The sequence below is a fragment of the Harpegnathos saltator genome, unplaced genomic scaffold, assembly GCF_003227715.2.
Source record: "Harpegnathos saltator strain DR-91 unplaced genomic scaffold, Hsal_v8.6 scaffold774, whole genome shotgun sequence".
Lineage (NCBI taxonomy): Eukaryota > Metazoa > Arthropoda > Insecta > Hymenoptera > Formicidae > Harpegnathos > Harpegnathos saltator.
Genome location: NW_020230620.1, coordinates 778,697 through 806,436, shown reverse-complemented (window position 1 = coordinate 806,436; position 27,740 = coordinate 778,697). Strand labels below are relative to the sequence as shown.

The window sequence follows — 27,740 nt, the reverse complement described above, 5'->3', positions numbered from 1 at the left end:
CACGCGTTCGCGTTCGCGGTGCGTCGCGACTGTCAATCGAACGGCGCAAAATCACCCATTCCTTATCGATTATTCCACGTTGTAACGCGCTCGCGAAGGTCCCCGAGCGTCGTAATGCAACCGGTGCCGAGGATACCTGGCGTGCGCGCGGCTGGCCTGGGAGGGTATCAACGACGCCTGCTGCGGAGCGAATTTCGCAGGCCGTGTGATTTGCATATCTCGCTTCGCGGTTCGCCCGTGGCCGCGCGAACGCCACGCCGAGAACGCGGTCCGTTATTTTTCAATTATCGAGTCGAGACAATACGGCCGCGATTCGGACTGGAAATGCCTTTGAACGATAAGATAACGAGAAAGAGGGAGAGAGTAGCGAGAGAGAAAGAGAGGTAGCGATCGAGGAGGGAGGCAGTGCAGAGGCGGGAGGGGAGTTGGAGGCACAGAGCGCGAGAGAGAGAGAGAGAGAGAGAGAGAGAGAGAGAGAGAGAGAGAGAGAGAGAAAGCGAGTTGGTAACGCGCGCGACAGAAGAGCGAAACCACGCCGACCGTGTTCGCGGAATGGATCGCTCAGCGACGCGTTTCCTCGTTAGATAAATTGCCGCACGGCTCGTTACTTAGACGACGGTGAAATCAGGAGCATTTTCCGACCACGTCGTCGTCGCTCGCCGGAACTGGAATTCCGGGGCGGTCGCGGCGATTTGAAAAGTTCCCGTGCTGTGAGAGCGGAATGTAACATTCGTTAGCGTCATTCGCCGAGAATGCGACGAAAGAATGACACGGGACAATGAAGCGCCGGTCGTTTCAACGGATGCTCGTTACGCGCGCTATCGATAACGCGAGGACGCTGGCCGCGCGAGAGAACGCTCTCGAAGCGACGAAATGGAGATAGCGTCGGTGACGCTACCCAGCCATTGCATGCCCCACCCTGCGCTCCCTGTGCTGTTATATCAATTTCTATTTCTATTCTTTTCCGTCGTGCAGTCGCAGCTACTTGGCTGACCCCGACGACCGACCGTTCGCGATGTCGACCGGATCGCTTTTGAGGTGTTTGCCCGGACCAGATCGCCGCGACGATGCTGCGGCCGAGGGACGAAGAAGCTCGATGCTGTGTGACCCAGATTGAGGAAACTCGGTAATATCTCGCTTTCGTCGCAAATTTCCAGTTAATTTCGTTTGTTTGATCGATGGTAGCGCGACGTTAGATCGTGAATCGTCGAGGTTTCTTTCGCGAAAAAGAGTGGCAGTTTGTGCGGGTTCTCTGTGGTGATGCCATTCATGAACATTTTGGGCTTGGTAATTTATAGGACACTTATTTTTTGGCAGTAAAGCTGAGTTTTTGCTCATGCTTGCTCGCTACGCGATACAGAACTGATCGAGTAAAGCCATCTACAATTTCATCATTACATGTGATGTTCTTCTGGGGTCCTGAAATAGAGTCGCTGGTCCTAAATGGCCTAAGTTCCCTTTAACAAATTGTCGCTATTTATCAGCTAATGTTGGAATAGTAAAATGATCTCATTAGTGTCTTATTAAATAACACTTGAAAATGTTGTTTGCATATATAATATAATCTCTACTTATTATCTCTTTCATTTCAGATTGATACTGATATAGGCATATGACGAATCATTCTGAGAAACACAACTGTGTACCTCATATGGATAAAAATAGAACAGACAAAATTGTTGATTCTTCTCAACACTCATACGGATATTGCACAGGTACATGAGTGCACTTTTTAATATTAACAAGAATACTGCGAGCATATATTTCAATACTGTTTATGCATGACAGATTAGTTGTTATCAATTGAGAAAATTAAAAATTTATTAATTGATCTAGACAGAATGGGAATATCTACTGGTCGGCACTCGTATGGATTAGCAGAGCAACGTTCATGTTCCTGGGAGACAAAGTACATAAGAGTGCAATATCCAAATATAATTAGCAGACTCAAATTGAGCGATGAATGTTTATTGAATGCACACAACAAGAATCTTGCAAAAATTAGTGTAAGTACTGCATTAAAGTATTTTACAAATTTTTTCACTGTTTAGAACATCTAATTATACTTTGACTGCAGTTTTCTAATCTTTTTATGCCCTTTGCAGGTTAGTACACATGTTAATGTTGTACACAAAGATGTCATGGCTATCATCAATCTCGGTAGATTTCATATATCTAGATGTCCAATTATAAATTTTGGTCCATAAAATGCTTAGTTTGTGCAAATATTTGACATTTGGTAAGCATCAAAACGTTTTTATATATCTTACCTCAGATTTGTTTCTTGGTTAAAATGTTACATAAATGCTTATTTGATGAGTAATTTAACAATTAATGTACCAAATTGATAAATATGTTCCTAATAAGTAATAATTTATAGTATATACTGTTAGTATTATATTAATTTTTGTTTTATTGTAAAGGACAATTTTTATTTTGCAGATGAGCATTCTATCTTGGAACATTTTACCATTGAACTATTGAGTGAAAGGAGAGAAACAAAATCCTATGCGGCGTATAATGCAGATGTCCGAATATGTTCTGTACCAATATCGTGTTAATTCAAAAGTACCAAGAAGAAGCTGTCAACAATTAATTCTGGTTTATTTTTCAAGCATATGAATGATATGCTTATTATCAAAAGTGCCTCTGCATTGAGCAATTGCAATTTCATGAAGCAAGTCGATTTATCCCCTTCATATTAGAATACCAAAGCTATATAATTTCAAGATTTTAATATTGTTGGAAATTTGTTGTTTCTCAAGAGGCTATATACCACTGAAGGATGTAACATGAAGGAAACAATTATATGCAATTCTGTCAACTCAATATCTACTAATAAATTAATATCAGTAAGAGAATATCAAAATATACTCACAATGAAGAGGAAGAAAAAGTTTCTAACATGTAATATTCTAAGAATATTACATTATTGCAAAGGAATAAATGATCGAAACAAGGATACATACACAGAAGATGATGTGGACATAGGACAACAATATAAACTTCAAAAAAATCATCGCCCTTAGTGTGGAGAATAATGATTTGAACTTTTCAATACAAAATGTACAAAGAAGCAATGCTACAAATGAATATACATGAATAAGACTAAAGCAAATAATCACAGCTCATACAAAGAAAGATGATCTAAAGGTAACTGCTGCCAAGTGTAAGATGAAACTTATTAAACAATAGCATGTAATTGTCTTTGAAGTGTGATATACTTAGAGTATACCAACAGCATCTTCGAAACATGCTTGGAGAGAATCTTCCAAGATCAACGGTGCAAAATGTACAAGACAAATACTCTATTTGTACAAGAGCTATCAACGAAGAGGCTTGGCTGTTAATTTCAACGGCGAACCAAAGATTACGACGAAGCGCAAGTTTTCACCAGGCACAGAGGCTGCTGATGCTAGAAGAAAATTGCAGAGAAAGAGGCAACGTTTCATGCAAAGTTAGCTTCACAGGGAAAGAGCACGACTGGAAGAGTGCTACGTGACAAGTGCGGTATACGTTTACCTGAGACCGAAGTCAATAAACCCTAGTGCGCCACGTATGTATGTGGTACGAGTGTGTGCCTACATGTATGTGTGTGTGTGTGTGCGCGTGCTTCCCGCCATTATCGCGCGTATTGTAGTTCATTCTTAACGCGGTGTGCTACCCGACTCCCCTCCGTAGTGGTGTGATGGACTCGCCCGTCGTGTTCGTTTCTGTTTCGCGGCTCGGCGAACGTTCCCGGTCGTTTCCGCGCCGAAAATCACGGCCGTTCGGGCGTTCGCGCGTCGCGGAGAAGTCGCGCGCCGCTTTTGGACCGCGCGATCTGTCAAGATACAACGGCACGCACCGCTACAGCGAGTGACTTCTCTCGTGCGCGCTGTGTTGTGTTTGGGTTCGGCCATTTTCCCCCGAGTAGGGGGGTTAGGGTGTGAGTTTCGCTGTCAATTGTCGCGACTCGCGGATCTTGTGCTGGCTCCTTAGGAAACGTTCCGGGCGCGGCCGCGATGAACGATCGCGTCGGTGCGGTCGGCGCGATCGGCAGCCGCGGTGCTACGCCTCCGAGAGCACCGTGAGAAAATTGTCCGATTCCTTGTCAGCCATGTGCATTGCGGCGCATCGTTCAAAACGTCCTCACACCCCTGCCCACGGCCGGCGAATAGAGCGCCTGCTGTGCGGCCACGTGACCGCGCCCAGCCAATCGGCGCCGCGAGATTTGAAATCGTGCGTGGTCTTTGTTCCACGGGGCTGCTGCTCGTGTCAACGTTGTGCTTCAGTTCCGTAAAGGGGGCCCCGTGTCTCGGTGTCGGTTTATACATGGTCGCTGTCGAAAATCGCGCCTACCGCTCGTAAATGTATGAGTGTGAAAGTGGCGGCGGCGAAGGTGCACGGTGTTTCAGCTCGAGCGTCGAAAACACGGTAAGGTCCGGCACAGTCGGCGCGGCTTCGCGTAAAATCGCCCGCGAAAAAAGTGTTCGTCCGTCGTGTGGAACGTTCGTCCGATCGCTCATTCGCCGGCGCGAGCGCGCTCTCCGTCCGTGTCTGTGTGTGTGTGCGCGTGTGAGTGAGAGCGAGAGCGAGCGTGATGTGTGTGTATATATATATATGTAAGTTCTCTTTCTTTCTCCGTCTGTCTCATGGTCTCTCCATCTGTCAAGAGAGCCGACCGTATATCGGAGCGAGACGGGTGGACGGACGTACGGATGGTTGGATGAACGGACCATCACCGAATCTCTTCATCGTTCTTCATTCCCTCTCGCCTCTCAATACCTCGTTGCGAGTAGACGCGAGCTCGGTTTTGACAAATCGTGAGAAAGAGAGAGATACGCGCTGTCTACCTTTCTGTCACAACTTGACGTTTTCTCACGACTAACTCATATTGCCGCGCGTGTTGATATTTTCGGTCGATTCGCGGCTGTTTCCGCGACGTATCGTCGGATGAGTGTCGTTTTTTTCTTTTTTTTTTTTTTTTTTTTTTTTTTTTACACGATTGCACGCGAATCGCATCGAAAGAAAGAAAATGTGTACCGGCTCGAGAGTATAAACAGGCTGTCTCCCTTGTGTCTAGTCGGCGTGAATGAACGGGTCGTACGGGCGTGGGAGTTACGGCACCGCGTAAGTTTCGGCGGGAAGAGTGAGTGAAAGGGCATGTGAGTGAGAGCGAACGAGCGAGAGAGAAAGAGTTTATGTATGTTTTTGTTTTTTGGTGTAAGATAGGGAGGGAGGAATTTATTACGCATTTGCTGTGGAGTATCTTTAAGTATGCCTCTTGCGCATAAGCGAATGAATTTGTGTCATTCAATGAGTTGGCAATAAAAAATCAATTGCAAGTGTCATAATATAATACGCGTGAGTGATAGAGAGGAGGAAGAGCGTTTCTCGGGAACACGTTTTCCGAAGGATTTCGTGCTATCGATGTGTTCATGTGAAAATTTCCCGGAACTTCTTAACTGCTATATTTATCCATCACCAGACGTTTCCCGCTGATCGATACGTTTGAGTCGGACTCTTGGAGTTATCCGAGCGTTACACGTCGATTAGTCGAATCTCGAGAGGAAAGAGACTGGATAAAAGTGTCCGGGACAGTAAGAAGGACGAGAGAAGAACGGCAAAGAAAGCCGCGATTAGCTGCGAAAGAACGTGATGCGCGCGCGGTGCGTAGTCGAAAAGAGAGAAGAGAAAAGAAAATTACGGTAGTCTCGATTATCTCTCGTTGCGGCAGGTACGTCTTTTTACACAGGTCATACAGTTATGAATTAAGAGAGAGAAGAGATAAACCGTTGTTCTTTTTGTGCACCGCAGCTCGTGGCGTAGCGCAAATAGGAGAAGGCGCGCATCGCTCGGTCGACGATAAGCTCGCCAAATCAATATTAGCACGCCGTAGCCCTAATCAAAACACATCGCGCAACGCTGTGCTGTGCTTGCCACCAGCCAGGTGACAAAAGCAAGAGAGAACGCGTTACATATTAATGAAAGGGCCGAAGCATACCGGTGCATTAAGCCGGTGATAAACCGTGCTTTGCAGCGGCGGATTCGCATCCTTGTCGCGAAGGAGGAGAATCGCGAACGCATGAATTCTCTCCCGATGACTCGTCGAAGAATTCATTCGACGGACATTACTGTATAATCGCACGCAAAATTTATTAACATTCAAGTAATAGGAGCTCAGGAACGAGCTCCGGCAGGAAACAGTCCCTCTTGTCGGCGATTCCGAATTCTCTCATAACGGTATCTCTCAATCTTTTTTCCTACATGTCACAATTGTCTCATACGTGTCATACTTCTCGCCATACTTTGTCAGCTCTCTCGTCATCTTTGTTTTTCTCTTTCTTTTCTTTTTAGACTCGACCGCCGTTATGGCATGTAGACGCGAGGCATGCGTGATCGTCGTCGTCCTACGACGACGACGGTGTAACGCGCGACGGCGAAACTTTTTCGCGCCAATTCCGCGCGACCACGTGCGTGCGATGACATACGCATACACACGCCGAGGTGTGCGTACAGAGACATCATTGCGTACCACAACGGTTCCACATAAGCGGCCGAGTATCGATATCGAATCGGTCCGATTCTGGGAAATAACGCCCGGACAAAGTCCGCGACAATTGGTTCCGGCGGATTAGAAAGTAAAGTGCGCGAAAGACAGCGAACGAAATCGCGACGATTTTAGCAGCGTGATATGCTCGCCTCCCGACGAGGATCCCGGGATGAAGATAGAAATAGTCCGATCGGCGTGCAAATTATCGGACAATTATACACGATGCACAGAGAGCGTAGACGACCGTTAGGGAAAATCTCTGGATGAGAGAGTAAGAGCCTTCAGATTGTCGAATTAATATTTTGGTGGAAAAGTCGAATCATGCTGATGAAGGAGATTCATACGTTTACCATCCATGTGCAACGTATAAAACTCTTTCTCTTCGTAAAGCGTAGCAGCGATAGTACCACCGGCGAGCGGTGGTATTAAGGGTTAACGAGCGGTCTGCGCTGGATAAGGGGTGATGCGAGAGAGACAGAGACAGAGGGGAGAAAGAGAGATAGAGATAGAGCCCGGTGAGTTTTCAAACGAGAACCCAATGAAGAGGGGGTTAGGGTGCCGCCCTGACAAACCCAGGGTGCAACACTCTTGCAGCCAGCAAATGCCGTTCGAAGGGGAGGAAGGATACGAGGGTGAAGGACAGGGAGAGCTGGCGGAACGAGGGGAGAGCGTATCAGATCGATACTCGGCGAAAAGTACGGGCAGGAGGGGCACGGGGGTTCTGTATCTACGGTCGGTCCATCGCAAGATCCGGACTGGAGGCTGCGATTACGCACGCACAGGGTGGAATATACGAATCGATAGCGGGGCGACGGAGAAGGGGACGTTTGTCTCTATACATGTAAACTGTCGAGCGAGAGGGGGAGAGGAGCCCGCGCGCGTTTTCGTTTCAGCTGCGCTTTCATTTTTGGTAAAGCGGCGACGCGAGCGTACATATATATGTACACACACACACACACACACACACACACACACACTCGATATTATAACTCCGTTAATCGCTGGAAAGTTAGATATTTATTGCGGCAGATTTTCTCTCGCGTTCGCTCATTTTTATCGCGCGCTGATTACTATCGGCAATAGCAAATGAGCAGCAGCGTGCGGACGATCGGTTTCTCGTGTGTTGGCACGCTCGTCGACAAAGTTCCATTTATCGGGACGGGCAATTCACATTCGGTTCGCTTCACACACGGCAAAAGGGGCGGCAGGAAGAGAGAGAAAGAGAGTGAGAGAGCGAGCGAGAGAGAGAGAGAGAGAGAAGTCTACCGCCACCGCGAATGAAACCGGTTTCCCAGTCGGAGCGCGATCACAAAGAAGTCGTGGCCATGCTCACGCGAGATCGCCATGGCGGCGACTGATCGCCGGCTGACTCTGGGCCCGTTTTGTTCCCGCTGAAATGATTTTCTAACTGAATTTTTCCTCCCTTTATGTCCCGTTTTTTCTCTTTCTCTCTCTCTCTCTCTCTCTCTCTCTCTCTCTCTCTCTCTCTCTCTCTCTCTCTCTCTCTCTCTCGCTGTCAGAATTTCTTCCGAACGGCATATTTTTCGGCACTTCGTATTCTCTGCGTTCTCGTCGCCGTTCATGAATAACGAAGCATAAAGTATCAATATAACTGCCGCCAGACTTGACCGACACTCTGTCTTTTATTTCCGTCGCTCGATTAACCATTTATTCCGCTTCCCTGAAATCCGATAAATGAATTATCGATGTTCTCTCTCTCTCTCTCTCTCTCTCTCTCTCTCTCTCTCTCTCTCTCTCTCTCTCTCTCTCTCTCTCTCTCTCTCTCTTCCTCCCGCTCTCTTTATCTATGCACATCTATTTTCTGCATTTTCACGAGAACTACCTCGTCTGTCCGCTCGGTGAAGCGTACTTTGTGTTTCATTTCATTTTTCTTTCTCTTTTACCTTCTCGCCGGGCACGATTTTTCTATTTTCATCGTACATCGCGCAGAGGCGATTAAACACGCCTCAACCCGGCTCGTTTCGTTTGGCAGACCACAAAGACAATCCCTTCGCGTGTCGGTCGCTTGATGCGTGGATACGCGCTCGCATTCCAAATTGCGCCGCATGTGTCTTCCACCACTACCACCGCGCCTCTTCCTCCTCCTCCTCCTCCGCCTCCTCCTCTTTCTCTATGGTATCCGTGCATCCCCCTATTTATCAGTTGTATCGTGCATTGCCGTCCAACGTTCCGTCAGGTGTTTCAGACACCGACAAAATGCGCAGCATTCAGGGCTGGCTTGTGGTCGCGAAGGGCCCGGGGTCGGCCCTGACGGAAATATCCCTTTCGACGGAGGAATATATATTCTGTGTGTCGATGCGCGCTCGAGGATTTGAATCTTGACCAGATCATTTGCAAATGGATCCGAATGAGGAGGACGCCATGTCCTGATGTGATGATGAAGATCTTACGCGCCATGTGCCTCGATCGCATCCGCTCCCGCGAATTTAGAGTGCGATCGGTTTTACCGCAGCACATCGTTACATTCCTTGGACTAAAACTTCACTGCAAAAGCAGAGTCTAGACCACCGAATTTGCTCGAGTTCGAGAATGCTCCTTCGCTCTGAATCGTCGGGTGAATACTTTCCATCGGAATCTGATGCACTCCACCGATAGAGGAATCTACGTATTTACTCCGATCGAGTGAAATGTTCGTTCAGCTGAAGCCTCAACGTCCGCCTGAAATACCGCCATTTTGTAGTCGCTTTGAGTGAGTAAGATTCTCCAGCCCAAGATGAACTGAAGGAGCAACATTTGAAATCTTGCAAAATTTAGAACCGCGCAACGAGAATATCCTTGCGCGGATATCTCTCGATCGGTCATCATAACGTCCGCGCGTTTGCGTTCTCGAGCGCCAGGACGCGCGATTTGCATGGCTCGTCTCTAAGTTGCGAGAGCAGTCCGAGGCCCCGAAGTGAGCCGCGCGCGCGCGCGCTCGCGCTCGCATAGTCTCGAAAGCACGGTGAAAGGGAAATCCTCCTTGCTCGATTGTTGTAACGCCAGCGAATTATTCGCTTGGCCGTGTCAATGATGTAATAATTCGCCGGGTATATCAACGCGAAGCAGTTACTACGGAAAGTGTGTAAAATTAGCGAGCGCGACCGAGAACGGGAGAGCACACACACGTACACGCGCTCCGTCTTCGTCGTCGACGACGACGACGACGACGTTCTGTATTCGTTATCTCGACCTCTGCGCTTTCCGGCGCACCGAAGCGCGCGCCGTGCGCTTCAGCTCGATTCAGCTCTCCAATTATGCGGAGGAGAGAACTCGGTCGACCCGGAATAGCTCTATCCGCGGCTGAGGATGCCGCGTCCGTCGGAGTCAGCGACCCTTAATAGACGACGACCCCGACGATGTTGGCACCTGTCGAAGGCTGACAAATTCCACTTTTGAGTACCTGGGACGAACGCATGCGACTACTCGGTAGCGAGTTCAGCAGAGAGAGAGAGAGAGAGAGAGGAGGGATGGGAGTCGATTTGGAAATTGTCCGACGAATTTGCGGACTCAGCGAGATGCGACGGCTCGCCCGACGGAACACCCTATAGAGAGAAGCATAAAGGGAGGAGCGAAGCAATCGAGAGCGGCATTAAGAGACGCGCGCGTTGATCCTTCACCCGCGGACCTCGGCTTGCAACAACCTTGGGCCCTGCGGTCGCTTCATTTTCGTCTGTTTTTCAAGTCTGCCTCTCGGTCTCTAAGACTCTCGTCTCGGTCTCTCGCTCCCTCCTCCGCACGGCGACCGAGCACAATGCGCTCCAGTATACGTTTCCTCCCTTTTTCCTGCGCCGAGCTCAAACCGAGCGCCTTCCTTTCTCTCCCCCTCCCCGCAGCCGTCTCTGTTTCCTCCTCCTCCTCCTCCTCCTCCTCCTCCTCTTCGTCGTTTGCCTTTTTAATCTATCTCGCGAGCGAGAGAGAAAGAGATAGAGATTGACTTATCTACGTCGGACGGCCGTTCATCAATGGCCCCAAGACAAAATTCCTCGCATTCAAGGTATCGCGGAAAACGAGCCGTAATTGCGCAAGGAGTGGAAAGGGATGCTCAAGAGCGCTCTGCTAGGAGACGATGAAACGACGAGCTACGTCGCCATATCTAGGCGAGTACGCGCGTAGAGCCGCGTAACCGGTCGGTCGTGTGTCCGATGCCGGGGTCTCTCGCTTCTCGATCCGAGAAACGGCACGATGAGAGGCTGAGAGGAAAGGTTGAACGGCGAGTCAGTCAGGAGGAGGAGGAGAAGGAGCGGGAAAGCGTGAAAGGGAGAAAGAGAAGAAAAAACAAAAACGTCCTACGAGAAAGAGAGAGAGAGAGAGAGAGAGAGAGAGAGAGAGAGAGAGAGAGAGAGAGAAAACAGGAGGAGGGCGAGAAGAGAGTACTACGAGCACGCGCGTATAGTAAATCGACTATAGTACTATGAGTCAGTCACACCCACAAGCCGGTTGTGGGTTCAAGATCCTCGTTGTACGCCGCACGCGTGCACGCGAGGTCACGCGCACCCACACACCCACACTCTCGCGTGCGCACGCGGGATCTGTTGGCCTTGCCGAGCGAAGTGCATCAGCGTAGCGCTCACGATATAACGCAACAAGCTGATAACAACTGCTGTGAGATAGCGTGGGAATTTTCGGAGTCGTCGGCATTGTCATCTCGCAGGGGCCGGCGGCCGCTGCTGTCTGTCGCGGGGAAGAAGCGACTTTCGTTTCCGGATCCGCGCGCGCGCGATCGATCGAACCATGATCTTATCTCGCGATTTTCCGCGCCACGCTCGCGCCCCCTCGTGCCCCCTCGCCCCTTTGCCGCTGACAACGGCTGCCAAGTAAACCTCTCTCGGGGAACGTCAGACGCCGATTTGTTTCCAATTTTTTATAATTACTTTTTATGTCAAAATATGAAGGAATCTGTTGTTATTTACAGGTTAAATTAATTTTTTCGAAGTTTTTCAAGTTCGGCGCAGGTACACTATTTTAGACATATTTAAAACAATATTTCTTAAAAATATATGTATCTGATTTGTTGAAACTTGCACACACACACGTCGCCGATTATGAATCAGAACCATTTTGTAAAATTCAAAATGGCGGATCTAATATACAGTCTGTAAAGTAAGAGCGTGTACGGGTTAATGTGTAGAAAAATTTATTTTTGATGATTTCTAAGTACATGGATTTGTTGTACTCCATGAGAAGAAAAACGCTATACCGTTAATAATGAGTCCAGTCACCACCGGCATTGATAATTGCCTGGCATCTCCGAGACATACTTTCCACTAAGTTGACTGCGTATTCGTTCGGTAAAGACCTCCAAATGAGACGAATTTGTCGTGTCAGCTGCTTCAAAGCGCACACTTTTTTTCCTCGAAGCTTGTGCTTGAGATATGCCTCACAATACGGCTAAAAAAAAACTTGGACAATATTTGAAGCCAACTGCCATTTATGCCGTACACGCTCTTACTTTACAGACTGTAGCTGATGTCATTGTTGAAACAGCGTTCAGTTTTACGCTACATTCGTTGGGTAATCTTTCGGCTCACTCCAGCAAACAAGCTCATTTTTTAAATCTGGTCAAAATCTGGTAAAAATCTGGTACAAGAAATGAACAAAGAACTTAAGAAATTTCGAAAAAATTGAAAAAATTAATTTAACCTACAAATGATAACAGATTTCTTTATATTTTGACATAAAAAATAACTATAAAAAATTGGAAACAAATCAACGTCTGACGTTTACTTGTGAGGTCCGACCGTACGTACCTTGCTTGGACCTTGCTTGAGCCGATGAAGAGAAAAGTCGGATACTTGGTCCGAACACAATGATGATGATGATGATAATGATGATGATGATGATGATGATGACCGTACCGTTGGGCGACAATTAAAACGGAGTCATGGGCAATTCATTCTCTCGTCGATTCTTTCCAACCGTTTCTCTGCATTCTTCCCCTGTCTCCGTTCCTCGCTGCATTATTAGCGCGTCTACTCCGCAATGACTACTCGCGAGCGCAATAATAACACGTGCGACCGCGTTCTCCCGATCTCCCTTCGCATATCGCGTATGAAATGAAAACGACGAACCGGAGAATAAGCGTGCGAGAAGCGGGCGCCACTCAAATGGTAATTCTCTTGTTTCGGAAATCCCGCACGCATTTTACCACCACGCGTTCTTTATTCTTGTCTGCTTCTTTATCGTGTCTGCTCATCGTCGCTATTGAATTAATTTAAATACGGTAATGTAACGCAAGAGCGCGAAACGGTCAGACTAATGAAGACTCGACAAAGTCGCCGAGAGTGAGGACGATTTGATATTACAATCATATGTAAAGTCTTTTTACAATTCTAGTTTCGCAATTCAGAGCTATATTCGCTCGCGGCATATTGTCTGTCGCGTTGGTTCTTCACATCTCAAGTGTATCCTTTCCTTCTCTTTGCAGTCTACTGAATGTTGTACGCTGAGAGCAGCCTGGCCGATATCAGGCCGACGAAGATGGTGAACATAGATATCTTCCGACACTTGAAAAATGACAGCCAGTTTTTCAACCTTGACGAAATATGGGACCTGCGACGTTACTTGAGCACGGAAGTGGATAATCCTCCCGATCTCGATACACTGCTCTACTCGTTGCAGTCTCTACCGAGAGATGAACCCGGCGAGCTCAACGATAGTTCCAACGGGTAAACCTCCTCGTTTGTGAAGTTTGTGACGGGACGTGCGTCAGCAGAGAATCGCGATCAGCTCGAAAATTTGCGACTGTTTTTCTTTTCTTTTTCTTTTTTTTTTTTCACACAGAGAAACACATTCTACCGCTGAGGAAAATTATTATTCGGTCTCCCTCCTTCAAGGGTACCAGTTCCAATAAAGCTTCAATAAAGAATATTTGCTTGATAGTAGTCTCAAATTCACATTCAAATATTCAGCATGAATTTCAAAGAGGTTCATTATCTTCTACACTACTCTATATAAGCAGCAAATCTAACTTTTGTCTCAACTTAATATTTTTGATGGAAATACTAAACTCACTGGCACACTAGCTCTGTAGTGTATTCTGAGTAAAGCCAATACTTGTGATAAATGCTTGCACGATGGATTTACAGATATATAAACTTGTGAAATATTTCAAACAAATAACCTGGTAAGTTTCGTTGCTTCTTTTTGTCTAAATTGCCTCTTCTCACTGTCACCTCGCGCGTACAGCCGTATATTCACGGAAACTCATACTTCATCCCTCTTGCAGGAACATGGATCAACGTAGTCAGATCATGGATCAGCATGATCTCAGCGACAGCGACGCACTGCCTCTGTTGAATCCGAACGAGGTGATACCGCTCACACTGCCCATCGCGCCATCGTACAAGGAAGTACAAACGACAGGAAACGCAACGGAGGAGAAGATCCAGGTCGGGGACAGCGTCGAGAATCAGGATAGTGATAAATCCGTAATAAAAGACGAGCCCATGTCGGAAGATGAGCTAGTAATAAAAACCGAGCCAATCGACACAAGCAAGGCTGACGAAAAAGAGAGCAAGGAAAACGAAGATGAAGATTGCGATGTGGTAAACGGCAGGTTGACGGAGGAGGAGCTGAAGGAAGGCAAAGAGGAGGAAGAGGAGAGGCTGAAGAAGGAAGAGCTGAAGCTGGAGGTGAAGGAGGAGAACGAGCAGAGACAAGTAAAGCACGAGAACGAAGGACAGGAGGACACAGCATTGCTCACACCTTCGGACTTCCAAACGCCGTTGTCGTCGCCCATCAACGTCGCGGACGTTGACGTGGACGCTTCCTCAGTCTCGTCTCTCATGGTGTCGCCGATCAAGCTCATGAGGCTGTCGCAGTCGGAATCGAGCCAGTCGCCAGAACACGCGGTGTATCGCATCAAACGGGACAGGAGGAAAAAACGGGAGCCGCCGATGATAATCCCACCGTATCAACCGTCGCAGCAGGCGATATGCGAGAACGAAGCGTCGTCCCAGTATCCGAAACCTCCTTATTCTTACTCGGTCCTCATCATGTTGGCCTTGAAGAATAGCTACCGGGGAGCTCTGCGGGTCTGCGACATCTACAGTTTTATATGGTACGCGCGCAGTACCTTTGTCTCTTGCGATCATTACGTTATTATTTTTATTGTTAACTTCCATTGAACATAAAACGACTACTATGGCGAGTCAAGTTGACTGCTGTTAAGCTGATCTTAATTATATTCTCAACAAGAATGTAATTAACAAGAATGTAATTTAGATCAAATTCTCAAGACGTAGAATTGCTAGACGCTGTTATTACGTGTTATTACATCTCTTGGTTTGTCTCTAAATATGTAGCGTAATCAAATGTATGTAGAGCTCAATAGCTTTTTATCCTTTTGCAGCTACCATTTTCCTTACTTCAGGACTGCGCCTGCGGGGTGGAAGAACTCGGTAAGGCACAATCTTTCATTGAACAATAGATTCGAGAAGGTCGATGACGATGATGACGATGATGGTGACGGCGAGCCGAAAAACAGTACCCAAAAGAAAGGGGGCCTGTGGAGATACGCTCCCGACAAGACCAAGAAGCTGGTCGAAACCATGAAGAGCCGTTCGAAGAAGGACCCAGCGGGCGTCACGCTATCCATGTCTGAGCCACACATGTTGGAACGGCTGGAACGCGGCGAGATGAAGTTCGTGGTTGGCAACCCGAACATGGAGTACATAGAGGAAGAGAATTACATGGAGAACGACGAAGACGGCAGTAGCGACGAGAACTCTATGGAATCCGTGCCCTCCGTGACTCTCGAGGCCGAGGGACAGCAGAGTCTTTTGCACGAGGAAGAAGAAGCAGAAGCTATGGCGCAGGAGCACGTTGAGGCGCAGTATCCTCTGGCAGACCACGGCCACCAGGACGAAAGTCACGAGGAGGAGAATGGCAACGCCAACCAAATCGAGGTCTACGGACAGGTTCATGCGACGAGCTTGCCGCACCAGGTGCACTTACATCTGCATGAAGTGTCGCCGATTCAGAAAAGAAGGAGAATGAGTAACTCTGAACCAGTGCAGAACGCTCCGGTCGTCTTGCAGGTTCAAGAGAACACGGTCCGCCGAAGAATCGCGGTGAGACCGTCCGGTTCTCCATCCGGACCGCAAGCCGGACCGTCCAGGCTACAAGCCGGACCACTCGGAGCGCTCACCTCACAACCCGTAACGACAGCTCCCCAATACGTCATCTTAAATATCGATAAATCTTTGCTTTAAATCATCATTATATCAATGAAATATATTTGTACAATAGCGTAATGTAGATTACACCCCACAGTCTGTCTCACTGCTCACCGGCGAACTGCGTTCGTCAATGGCACATTCCCGAAGAAACTCTGAGACCAGGGTCTCAGTACTCAGTCGAAAACTAAAGTCGAGGCTAAAGTTTCTTTTTTCATTCATGGGAAAGCGTTTGATAGCGTTTGAAGAGATAAGCAATCGGCCATGGATAGGAATTCCGCGCGCTCGGCTACGGTATATCTCACAATAGCAGATACCCTTGAGCCCTAAATATTATGACGATAGTATAATTGTTACAATTGACGAAGAAGCGGTGGGACACTCTGTGCATATTATATATTTTTGTAATTTTTTGAGACTTAATCTTTTTTATAGATTGATTATTTTAAAGTACATATATAGTGTACATATTTCCTTTGTACTTTGCATGTGTGCCTGTATATACGTGCACGCACACACGTGTACATACATATATAAGCAATGTCCTATATTTTAATGAAAATAGCTGAATACCTTGCAATAATGCTTGATATACATTCAGCTGCATTTATATTTATATTTATACATATACGTATAAGAGTGATACAAGCAATATGTCCGTAGGCACAAACGTACATATTATTATATTTATATCATAATTTTTTTTATATCATAATTGAAGTATCGGAGGCTTGCAAAAATTCGTCGAATTTTCACTTGTATCTCTTTTACTTCGATAACAAGGAGACAGCACACGTCACGGTTAATTAAAGTACCTGTGTGCCGTCACTATGCCAGTTTCTACCATTCTTCATACGTTTTCAGGTCAGGTTAGAATATCTTTCGAGCTAGTAAAACCATGAAGGATCCGAGAAATATTTTGCAAGTCCCTGATGCAAGAAATAGCTCGTAAAGTTTTAAAGCTTCATAATGCGTAACTTGGTTCTTTACATGTCTCAGCTGTTAAAAATTCTGAGAAGTGATTCTGAAAGCAAGCACATACGAACACACGATGATTTCGTACGAATTTGATACGCCTTTCAAGGGCTTGACTAGCTTTTCTACTATCAGGCGACGAGCGTGTATGGCCAATCGCTTTTCAGATTTTTTATCTTTTTAGTACAAAGACTACTTTGACGACGCGGGACCAGACTTACATGCGGGAGATTTAAGTTGAAATATTATTTAATATCGCTGTAAATACAGTACACACAGTATTGACTTGTACATACTGTCGTATATAGTATAATATTTTTTTAATAAACGTAGCTCTCCCATAAAGTGTGTGATGCTCGGTAATATGATGAAACACGTGCGAGACAGAATTCGCGAGCTACATAGCGAACAATATCTGTAAACTGATTGACATACCTACGTACCTGGTGAATCGTCGATAAATCCATAGATCCATAAGTGCTTCTGCAAACTAGTGTAAATCAGTTCAAACGGACACGTGTGCTTTGTACAGATTTTTTATTTATGTGACTAGCATGTGACCTGCAGGAATTTTTATATTGCTACCGCGCGATATCGAGTCAACGGCGTGTAATGTGCGCCGTTTGGTGGAGTTTGAATAATTTCATCGACTTCATCGAGCCTGACGAGTGAGAATGAATTAAACGTTAAACGAACATACGAATCTCGCAACTTGTCACTGCCAAGAGTGGCCAAAGATAGGAATACGGTGAAACGTTGGCGACGAGTCCACGATAATAATTACACGATGCAAATCTCGGCCGAAAATTTCGCAAAAAGATTCTTGGCGAGAGTTTAGAAAGAATAGACGACAAAATAGCATAGAGGATAAAAATGACTGAGCGTAAGAGAGAGAGAGAGAGAGAGAGAGAGAGAGAGAGAGAGAGAGAGAGAAAACGAAGAAGAATACTCACCCCCATCTGAAGAAGCGGCGAACGAATTAATTCGCGCGGTGAGAGCTCCAGAGACCAAGCTCAAGCTCTTCTAAGTTTTGCATTTGAATAATTGACGAGCGAGTATAGGCGACACCGAAAGTCGCGTGAAACAATATTTAACTCTAGCAATGTAGATTTTGTACCTGTTTGTAATATTTGTACATGATCGATGCTGACAAATTGTCACGTACGTATGTAGACGCGCAACACATTAATACATAAAGTATAAAGGCAATTGTATACGTGCAATGATCGCGATTTTCGGTAATAAAACGTCGATAGACGTATCTCGCTTCAAGCATTGTCATTCTCCTCCTGCGTTTCTCTCTATAAATTATTAATTTATTAACAGGTTTCGCTCGTCCGTTGCATAACTGCGAGCCGAAAGCATGGCTCACAAAGTCGAAGGATATTCTTGAACGCACGTAATTAAAATTCAATGAGCTATAACTTAGGATAAAGAATAATGTTAAAATGGTTATAGACAAGTATTCCGCAAATTTAAGTTTCTAGTTCTTAATCCTTTACTATCCGATACAAAGTTTAATTAATTGTTTTTATGTTACGAGACTAAAGAATGAGTATCTCTCCGTTAATAATATGAAAATCTTTTATGACATTTCATGTCGAGCATGCAAAGGAAAATTTTTACACGAATCAGAATCGTCTGTCGCCTGAAAGTGCGAAACTTTTATTTTTTAATTTGCATATGGACGATGACCTCATCGAATTGTTTCATATTGAATCGAAAGGCGTCCATTCAGTTTCGATCATCCATCAGGATGAACGAACTGATGACGTATGACAATCGTTAAGGAATATATAAAGAAAACTTAAGGATCCCTTTTGTAAAATGCGTTTATTTAATTTTGTATAAAAATAATTTTTCGATATAAAAATTCAAGTGAAAGTGGACTCGAAGTTACAGCTCGTTGGCCGATGGAATATCGACTATTCTTCAGGATAAGTGGTCTGTTCTTGACAGCTGCACTGATGAACCGGTGCAGTAAGTTAAAGTGAGATAACTATATTTTTTCTCACTCCAACTTGTTGCACCAGTTAAACAGTGCAGCTAAAAAGAACAGAACAGACTAAAAGTAAAAGGCCGCCCGGTTTGTCGTTGATAAGTACTACTTCGAATGTGAAGTTCGCCCGCCATTGTTATTCGGAAACGCCATAAAAAGTATACTTTGATGCAAATACTTGGAGAAGGCAGAAAATCTATGACTATATTAACCTAAAAGTTCAGCTTGTGTGGCCTCCATTCCTCCATTCGCTTATTTCGGACATTTGTAAATACAAATCTTTTTAAACCAGATTCACTTGTTAATCCAAGCAAGGGAAATTAATTTATTAATTGCTGATCAAACGATTCGAAGTATTACGTCACACAAGCTGTTACTTTAAAATATTGCGATTGTGAAGGGAAAAAGTTTTTGAGAATTATCGTGATAACTTGAAATAAACTATCGATAGATATCTATTGATAATAATGCTCCAGGTATAACAGAAAATCATGATGACATCAAAATGACGAGAAAATGATTGAATCATGATAAAAAATGAGTTTTCCTTTTCATTTTGACGTCATTTTCATGTCATCATGATTTTCTGTTCTGCCTGGGGCTATCGGTAGTTTTTCGCCTGCAAATTGGCTGCGTTCCGACATTCACTGCTAGCACTGAAAATCTGTGATATACGTCACGCAAACCATTTTATTTTCAGTACTGGCATTAGGAACAATGGCCGCGTTCAGTAGAACAAAGTGATCAGAGAGCGCTTAGTGATTATTGTCTGTGATTGGAGCATTCTTTTAGATTCTTCATAGACTCAGAAGTATTGACCAATCAGAAGCGAGATTCAATGGAAAATCTAGTAATGTCCAACTGTTGAGTCTGTCGAATGCAGCCATTGAAACGCAGCTATAAAGGTCATTCTATAATACGTGTCGTAAGTTGTAAGTCGTAAGAACTGACCAATTATAGCCGATTATTTTTCTAATAATTGACTGTGATTCGCCAATTCTTACGACTTACAACTTACGACACGTATTGTAGAATGACCTTTATAGCGCATGAACGCGCAAGTGCGCGCGCGCAAGCGAGTGTAGCAAGCGAGACATTTCCGAAGATGGATGAAAATGCACCAATCAGAACGCAGTATTTTCATCCAGCAAGCAATCCAACACGAAAATAAGCACCGTGTGCCGCTGGCTTAAGGCCCTTGCACAATGCCAGGAAACAATAAGAATAAAAATAGACCAATCATAATCGACTATTACAAGTATAATCTATTGTGATTGATCTTTTTTTATTCTTATTGCTGTTGCCTGGCATTGTGCAAGGGGCTTTACTCCTGCTAAGCAAGGTACGCAGGGTATGGGTGACGTATGGTCTTTAGCGTTTATTCTTTAGCGGTTGTTCCCGTAACGGGGCCGTTACCGTTACGATAGGCACGCGTAAAATTATATATTTGCTGAACAGAATGGTGAAAAAATACATACGGAAAACACCCGTGAACGAACGGGAAATGACTGAACAGGGTGCCGCTTCCGCGAGTTCTCCGCCGTATTCGAATCCGAATGATCAGCCGCCGCCGCTTAATCCTAATCTCAACGTCGGAGCATACGAAATCCACGGAGGAGCAATGGAGGAACAACGACGGATGATGAACGACAGTAACGAGCATCGTCGAGTCGAGTACCTGGAGACTCCCATTAAGTCGGAGAATGACAAAAAAGAGTACAGGTTAGGTTAGGTTTCGGCATAACACCTGTATCTGCTGTATCGTAGCTTCCTTCTCATTTTACATGTGTAGCTTCGTGTGTAATAAATGCACAGCTGCGAGCTTTATTTTAATATTTGGTATTACTGATATTTCACACGCACTAGTACTGATATTTGATATTAACTTTAGGGTTATCAAACTGCAAAATGGTTTGATAGCTGTGCTAATATCTGACATGAAATCAGGCGCTCAACAAGATGAAGATAAGGAGAAAGGTGAGTACATCTCAGACAGATATGTACAATTAGTGTTTGTACACAAAGTGTGATATACAATTGTGTGAGATACACAATTTCAAGATATAACGCTTGTGATTTATTATTTGATATAGCAACTAGTGCACATATGTCCAAAGATGATCAAAGTGATACAGATATGGAGGATGAATCTGAAGATGAGGATGATGAATTTGAAGATGAAGATGATGAAGGAAGCTTTGATGAAGATGAGGAATCTGATGAAGACGAATCTGAAGATGATGTATTACCTAGAGGAAACAAGACGGGAGATAGGATGGTATCAATATAACAGATTTCACATGTCATACTATATCTTGTGTAAATTTCTCTTGACATAACTTACCATATATTAATAACAATAGTATGATTACATATTTCTTTAACATTGCCAATACCTAAGTAAACATTTATAAAAAGATATACTTTTTGTGAATGAAAGACTATTTTGAAGTAGAATGTTTATGGGAAGTGCTTTCAAATGCATGAATAAATGAAACATTTATTTATTGACATTTGTAATATATTATTTTATACAGGTATGTCTTTTTTCCAAATAGGTGGCATGTGCAATGTCTGTAGGAGTAGGTACTTTCAGTGACCCACCGGAAATACAAGGCTTGGCGCATTTTTTAGAGCATATGATCTTCATGGGATCGCAAAAGTATCCAAAGGTATTACGCTTCAAGCTGTTGCTGCGAGTAACAGTTTTAAAGATTGTTCTATAATTCTAAACAATATTTAGAATATATAATACTGTGTTTATTGCAAACATAATGATTTGTTCTCTATTTTGCTTTATTTTGTAGGAAAATGACTTTGATGCCTATGTTAGCAAATATGGGGGACACTCTAATGGGGTAACTGGACTCGAGCTGACAACATTTAATTTCTGTATACAAAAGGATAACTTGAAACCCGCCCTCGATCGTTTTGCTCAATTCTTCATCAACCCACTGATGAAAAGGGACTCAATCACACGCGAGCGAGAAGCTGTGGAAAGCGGTACGTTGTACACTGAAACAATCGCGACATTATTAATTTTTTTTTCTCCACAACGTATCATTACACATATTCGCGCAGAATTCCAGATGGCCTTGCCCAGCGACACAAACAAAAAGTTACAGTTACAAAGCAGCTTTGCTTGCGACAATCATCCGGTGAGGAAATTTAGTTGGGGCAATATGACGACATTGCGCGACAATGTGAGCGAGGATAAATTGTACGAGGAGTTGCACAAGTTCAGAGAACGTCACTATAGTGCTCACAGAATGAAATTAGCTATACAGGTGAGAGGAGCAGCTTCATTTTGATTTGCAGCAAACTTTCCATCCGTATTTACACATGATTTATTTTATCTTATTTCATTTATCTTATTTGTCTTAACTACTGATTTATATGTTGCTTTACAGGGAAAATTACCGTTGGACACGCTGGAAGAATACGTGGTCGAGTACTTTTCTGATATACCGAATAATGGGTTGCCAGCCGATGATTTTAGCGAATTCAAAGGTGTCAAGTCGTTCGATACTCCGGCTTTCCGAAGGATGTACAAAATCAAACCAATTAAAGACTTATGCAGTGTATGCAGAATTTGATAAGAATTTGATTATAGAACGAATTAAATGATAGAAAGATATATTGCAAAAGTATTCCTGAGTTTATGTGGAAAACGCTGAATGAAATGTCATCTGTTGCAGGTTGAAATAACATGGGTGATGCCTTCAATAGTTGAACACTATAAGACTAAACCCGATGAATATTTAACAACAGTTCTTGGCAATTGCGGTCAAGGTTCGTTGATGAGTTATCTGCGCCAGAAACTATGGTGTATCGCTATCATTTGTGATCATGAAGAAGAATTCGAAGACAACTGTTTGTACAGTTTGTTTTATATGAATATCGTGCTCACTGATGAAGGACACGAACACTTGGAGGAAGTACTTGATGCTGTATTTTCTTATATCAATCTGGTCAAGAGGGAAGGCCCACAGAAGATTTTGTATGACGAAAATCAACACATTGTAAACACCAACTTCAGGTAACGATATCTCAGAAATAAACGAATGTGTATGTGCGTGCGTGCGTGCGTGCGTGCGTGCGTGTGTGCGTGCGTGCGTGCGTGCGTGCGTGTGTGTGTGTGTGTGTGTGCGTGCGCGTGCGTGCGTGCGTGCGTGCGTGCGTGTGTGTGTGTGTGTGTGTGTGTGTGTGTGTGTGTGTGTGTGTGTGTGTGTGTGTGTGGAGTTTAGAATGACCTAAGGAAGCGAAAATAGAAGGAGGAAAATACACGTAAAAAGTTCTTGAAAAATGCATCGAGGTGGAAGAATATATCCATAAAATGATGCTTATAATCGATGGAATAGATCTGTGAACTAATACAAACGTTTTCCTTTTCCTCCAACGCGATCAGTAAATAACCGTAAAATTAACGTGATTGAATTATGAGGGGAGATATGTTAAAAATCGTAAGTCGTAATAAGTTTATTGATTGTTAGAGAATAAAAGGAAAATTTTTGGACTACTTTATAAATCTGCTCGCGGTACAGATTGTAAGCGTCATTTTGTGAGTATATCTGTTTCATGCCCTATTTATTTCAACGGATTTTGCAGAATTTTTAGAGTGTATTTCCTCGCTTCTTCTGGCGTTATTAACTCAAGTGGGTCGCTGTGAAGAAGCAGGAGTTCTCAAAGAACTTCTCCAGATTTTTAGAGGAAACAGAGGCCGAGGAATACGTGGTGGACATGGTTGAGACCATGTTCTATTATCCACCGCGGGAATACATAATCGGCAACTTCCTGCTCTACGAGTATAATGCAGACCTGATAAAGCAATATCTGGACTATTTGGCACCGGATAACATGAACATAATCGTCTACAACAAAATGTACAACGAGCAGGAGTTTGACAAGTTGGAGCCCTGGTTCGTGACTAAGTACACGGACACCGAAATATCGCCGGAGTGTATTAAACGCTGGAGTACCATCGAGCCGTATTCATATTTCTCTTTGCCGCTTCCGAACATGTTCCTCGTTAACGACTTCTCCATGGTGTCATTGCCGGAAAAAGTACCTGACTATCCTGAGAAAGTATACAGCGACAAGTTATTGAACATATGGTATCGACCGGATCCCACGTTCGGTCTACCTATTTGTTACATGTCATTATATTTCATCTCAGACGTGCCATACAAGTCGGTAAAAAAGTAAGTAATGTTCAGTTAATAATTAATAATTGTATATGCTGGGCACCTTGATGTAAACCTTAATTTTTGCTTATTTCTATTTCAACTTTTGCTTCCTCTCCTTCCTTCCCCCATATCTCTCTCTCTCTCTCTCTCTCTCTCTCTCTGTCTCTCTTTGTCTCTCTTTGTCTCTCTCTTGCTTTGCCCTATTTCTATTTCATTATATCTAAGACCCTCGAGGGTGACATTTTAGCTCAGTTCTTATGGATCTATATGTCATGATTTTGAACCAAATGCTGATTGAAGATCTATATCCAGCTGTAGCGGTGGGATATAATTATGATATCGAAACTCTCGAACATGGTGCTCTATTGCGTATGGATGGCTTCACTGAGAAACTTCCGGTTCGTGCGTTGAAAACCTCGTAGTTACAGTTCCACGACTTCGTGGTACCATGATGTTCTTATTTTGCAGCTTGTACTAATGATGATCGTAAAGCGAATGGTGGATTTCCCGAATCTCATCACGAAGGATCTATTCGAAATTATGAAGATGTATCTGGCCACACAGTACTACAATTCCCTACTGGATCCCAAGAACATCACCACGTATGGTCTCACAGCGTTCATTAATTAGCATAACTATGACATTCTCGAAAAACAATCGCTCAGAGATTATAAATTAACACCAGAACTAACTAATGATTGATGCGATTTCTGTCGGAACTATCAAGATAACGGGTTTCTTCAGAAAGAATTATGCAAGAACAGATATATATATATATTTTTTTTTAGTTTTATTTAACGTCCATTAAAAGCATAAAACGCATCGTTTTATAAATTTAAATAATTTTTCTAAAAAGTTACAAACCGGTTACTTTTTACCGGTGACTCATTGAGACCTCCTTGAGAAAGTTCTCTCGTATTTCTTCGCAGCACTATAAGGTTAACGGTATTGATGCAAGTCTACCGCACGGATATTCAGAAACACACCGCCATACGGGATGTCACTTTCGGCGATCTTCTGGAGTTTGTCAAGTCCTACTTGAGTCACCTTTACATTCAGTGCCTGGTGCAAGGTAACATGACGCAGAATGACGTTGTTGAGAAGATACGAGAACCCGTCGGGATGTTCCAATGCGAATCTTTAGAGCTCAGTAAGAAGCCACAGCCGAGAATCATGCAATTACCAGTGGGTACGCGCTACTGCAAAGTGCGGAACTTTAACGAAACCGACGTGAACTCCGTAGTGTCAAATTATTATCAACTTGGAGTTGAGTCGGACGAAGGAAGCGCGATGATCAATTTGCTGTTGGTGGGTATCACGATGCCGAAAGGATCCTAGATATCGATATAATGTAGCTTTCGTAGTTTGTACTGTTTTCTTTTTTTTTTTTTTGTTATTTAGAATCGCAAATGCTTTTACAGAGTGAAAATATAAATATCACTAAACCGAAGAGTACCTCGGGTTGTGTCAAAAACAAAACTGAATGTTTGACTTGCAAGATTTCTTTGGTTTTTAAAATAACATGGGGTATATTGTTCAATTCATCGATTGTACTTTCACCCTGCGAAAGTATTTGCAATTCTATGGAAACAAATAGAGGAAAGCGCAAACTACGAAAACTCTGTCATCATGTCGGTATCCAACGGTCGCAGAATCTCGTGGTTACGCGTCGGCTACATCTTACTCCGCTCGTTTCAGTTAATGATGGAGGAACCAATGTTCCATCAACTTAGAACCAAGGAACAGCTCGGCTACGACATTCACTGCAAAGACAAAAACACCAACGGGATCTTGGGATTCTACATCAGAGCTTTTATACGGGCGACCAAGTACACGACGGAATACGTGGACGAGCGGATCGAAGAGTTCTTGAAGTCGTTCGCCGAGACTCTGGAGAAAACCACGCAAGAAGAGTTGGACACGTTCAAGGAGACGCTGAAGAAGAGGAAGCACTCCGTCGATGTTCATCTGAAGCAAGAAGTTGACAGGAATTGGAACGAGATCGAGACGGAATACTACGTGTTTGATAGATACCACAGGGAATTAAATGCGCTGCAGCACATAGGAGTCGACACGCTGCGAGCATGGTACGCGCAGCATGTGCAGAACGGACCCAACTTCCGGAAACTGAGTATACACGTGGTCGGGAAGGCGAATATTCCCGACAGCCATGTCAGTCCTGAACCTGAAGAAAGGGGATCTATGGAATTCACTAGTGAGTCTTAGTTACGATGTTCGATCATGATGTCACGCTGAGAGCGCTACTTAAACGAGCGCCCTTTCAGCGTCTCATTGTGATCGAAGAGAGAGGTGATGCAGAAAAGTTAGTGTCAAATTAGTTCCTACGCATGTGTGACGTTGTGATGATTGACCGTATATTACATTTATCGGCTTAGCATAATGGAGATTTAAGGGAACCCGATTGCCTTGCAGATGATGCTGAGGATCGCAGAATGGCAAAGTTCTCTCTGGAATATATAATTGAGCAAATGAGCGAAGAGAAGCGAAAGAATTATATCGACGATTTAGAAGACTTCAAGAAACAGCTTCCTATGTTCCCAATGAAATGTGATAAATTATAATGCTAACTCCTCTCTATTTTTTAGGTCCTCACAGCGCCGACTGTCGCGTAAAATAAACGATAGTGCAATGTAACGAAGACACCGCGGTGTACATTTGCAAGTGTATCCCTTTGGGTCTAACTGCCAAAACGTTTCATCTCTCTCAATAAACCAAAATTACCGTTGCGATTAATGCTTTCGAGAACATTTTGCATATCGCGAAGTGAATATTCTTTTAGTTAATTTTTTAAATTGCAGAAGCAAACGAGCAAATTTTACACGCAATTGATATACTTTATCGTATTGTTATATATATATATGTACATCATTATTAACCTGTATGACGTCAAAATATAAAGTACTACGAATAGGATAAACTTGAATAAAGTTACTCAAAAGACACGCTCGTGAGTTCTGAGTTTTCCACGTGAAATCGAAAGGGACCATTTTCATGCGTCTCACGTTATTCTCCTTTGCGCGTGAAGCGTCAAGTAAGTAAGAACGCCATTAGCGCAAAATCAAAGAAACAAACAAATAAACATCGGTAACAGGAGAACACTTCTCGGGAGGTTCAGTAAAGTAAACTCGCTCCGCTGCAATTTTTCATATTCTTTTTAATTGTATTCAAGACATGACAACACGTTTCGATAAATCATTAAACTTCCGAAAATGTCAGCCAACCATATCCGAGAACCCTCCCTCTCTTATCCTCCCCTCTGGTGCTAAGAGCTTCCTTTTACAAAACTCGATCAAATTGGTTTCGTAGCCTTTTCACAAAAAAAGCCGTATACACACATATATATATATTATGTCGCGCGCAAGGCTTCCCTCCTTTCTTCGTGTAAACTCAAAACGTAGGAATCTACGAATCTTAAATACTCTAAATTCTGCGTGTGTATGTGTGTTGTGAGAGGTTGCGTTATAGAAGATATAAATGAAGGATTAAATAGTTACGCTCTTGAGAAAAAGGAAGAAACTTAAGACTTTATCTGCCGATCGGACCGCTCCGCTCTGTGCTCTCTCTCTCTCTCTCTCTCTTTCTCTTTCTTTCTCTCTCTCTCTCTCCACTCGAAAGTGGGACTTTGAAACCGGCATCTCGCGATACTTGACGTCGCGCGAGACAGTGTAGGATAAGCGTACAGAGCATACACATTCCAACAGACAGATTTACAGCAAATATCAATGCAATTTAAGTATCTCTAAATCGTTACAACATTCATTAAAGAGTGCGTTTCGCAGTTTTACACTTCGAATAATCATCATTGTATATATTGGTTTTTTTTTTCTTTGTGGTAGTATTATAGAGAA

At 43.9% G+C, this 27,740-nt stretch overlaps 2 protein-coding genes across 7 annotated transcripts; both read left to right on the top strand.

Annotated features, from left to right (window-relative positions):
• The first annotated feature begins 148 nt into the window (after positions 1-148).
• On the top strand, positions 149-17,609 carry LOC105191363 (forkhead box protein A1). Of its 6 annotated transcripts, none has more exons than XM_025306299.1 (10): positions 149-268; positions 976-1,126; positions 1,593-1,715; positions 1,837-2,006; positions 2,106-2,239; positions 2,443-4,416; positions 5,471-6,806; positions 12,960-13,200; positions 13,761-14,594; positions 14,886-17,609. In XM_025306299.1, exons 8-10 carry the CDS (start codon positions 12,968-12,970, stop codon positions 15,745-15,747), a joined length of 1,929 nt encoding a protein of 642 aa, XP_025162084.1. In that variant the 5' UTR covers positions 149-268; positions 976-1,126; positions 1,593-1,715; positions 1,837-2,006; positions 2,106-2,239; positions 2,443-4,416; positions 5,471-6,806; positions 12,960-12,967; the 3' UTR covers positions 15,748-17,609. The 6 variants fall into 6 exon arrangements, with proteins under 6 accessions (XP_025162084.1, XP_025162083.1, XP_025162085.1 ...); XM_025306298.1 differs by lacking the exon at positions 149-268 and having other exon boundaries at positions 980-1,126; positions 5,471-5,719; positions 5,800-6,806; XM_025306300.1 differs by lacking the exon at positions 149-268 and having other exon boundaries at positions 980-1,126; positions 1,841-2,006.
• A 2,309-nt stretch (positions 17,610-19,918) lies between these two features.
• On the top strand, positions 19,919-26,834 carry LOC105191362 (nardilysin). Its single transcript, XM_011154698.3, has 15 exons — positions 19,919-20,027; positions 20,144-20,407; positions 20,577-20,662; positions 20,779-20,963; positions 21,244-21,357; positions 21,493-21,688; positions 21,767-21,972; positions 22,096-22,266; positions 22,384-22,724; positions 23,386-23,886; positions 24,119-24,269; positions 24,340-24,473; positions 24,801-25,179; positions 25,570-26,086; positions 26,305-26,834. The coding sequence occupies exons 2-15, from the start codon at positions 20,145-20,147 to the stop codon at positions 26,451-26,453; spliced, it is 3,393 nt and encodes a 1,130-aa protein (XP_011153000.1). The 5' UTR covers positions 19,919-20,027; position 20,144; the 3' UTR covers positions 26,454-26,834.
• Positions 26,835-27,740: the final 906 nt, after the last annotated feature.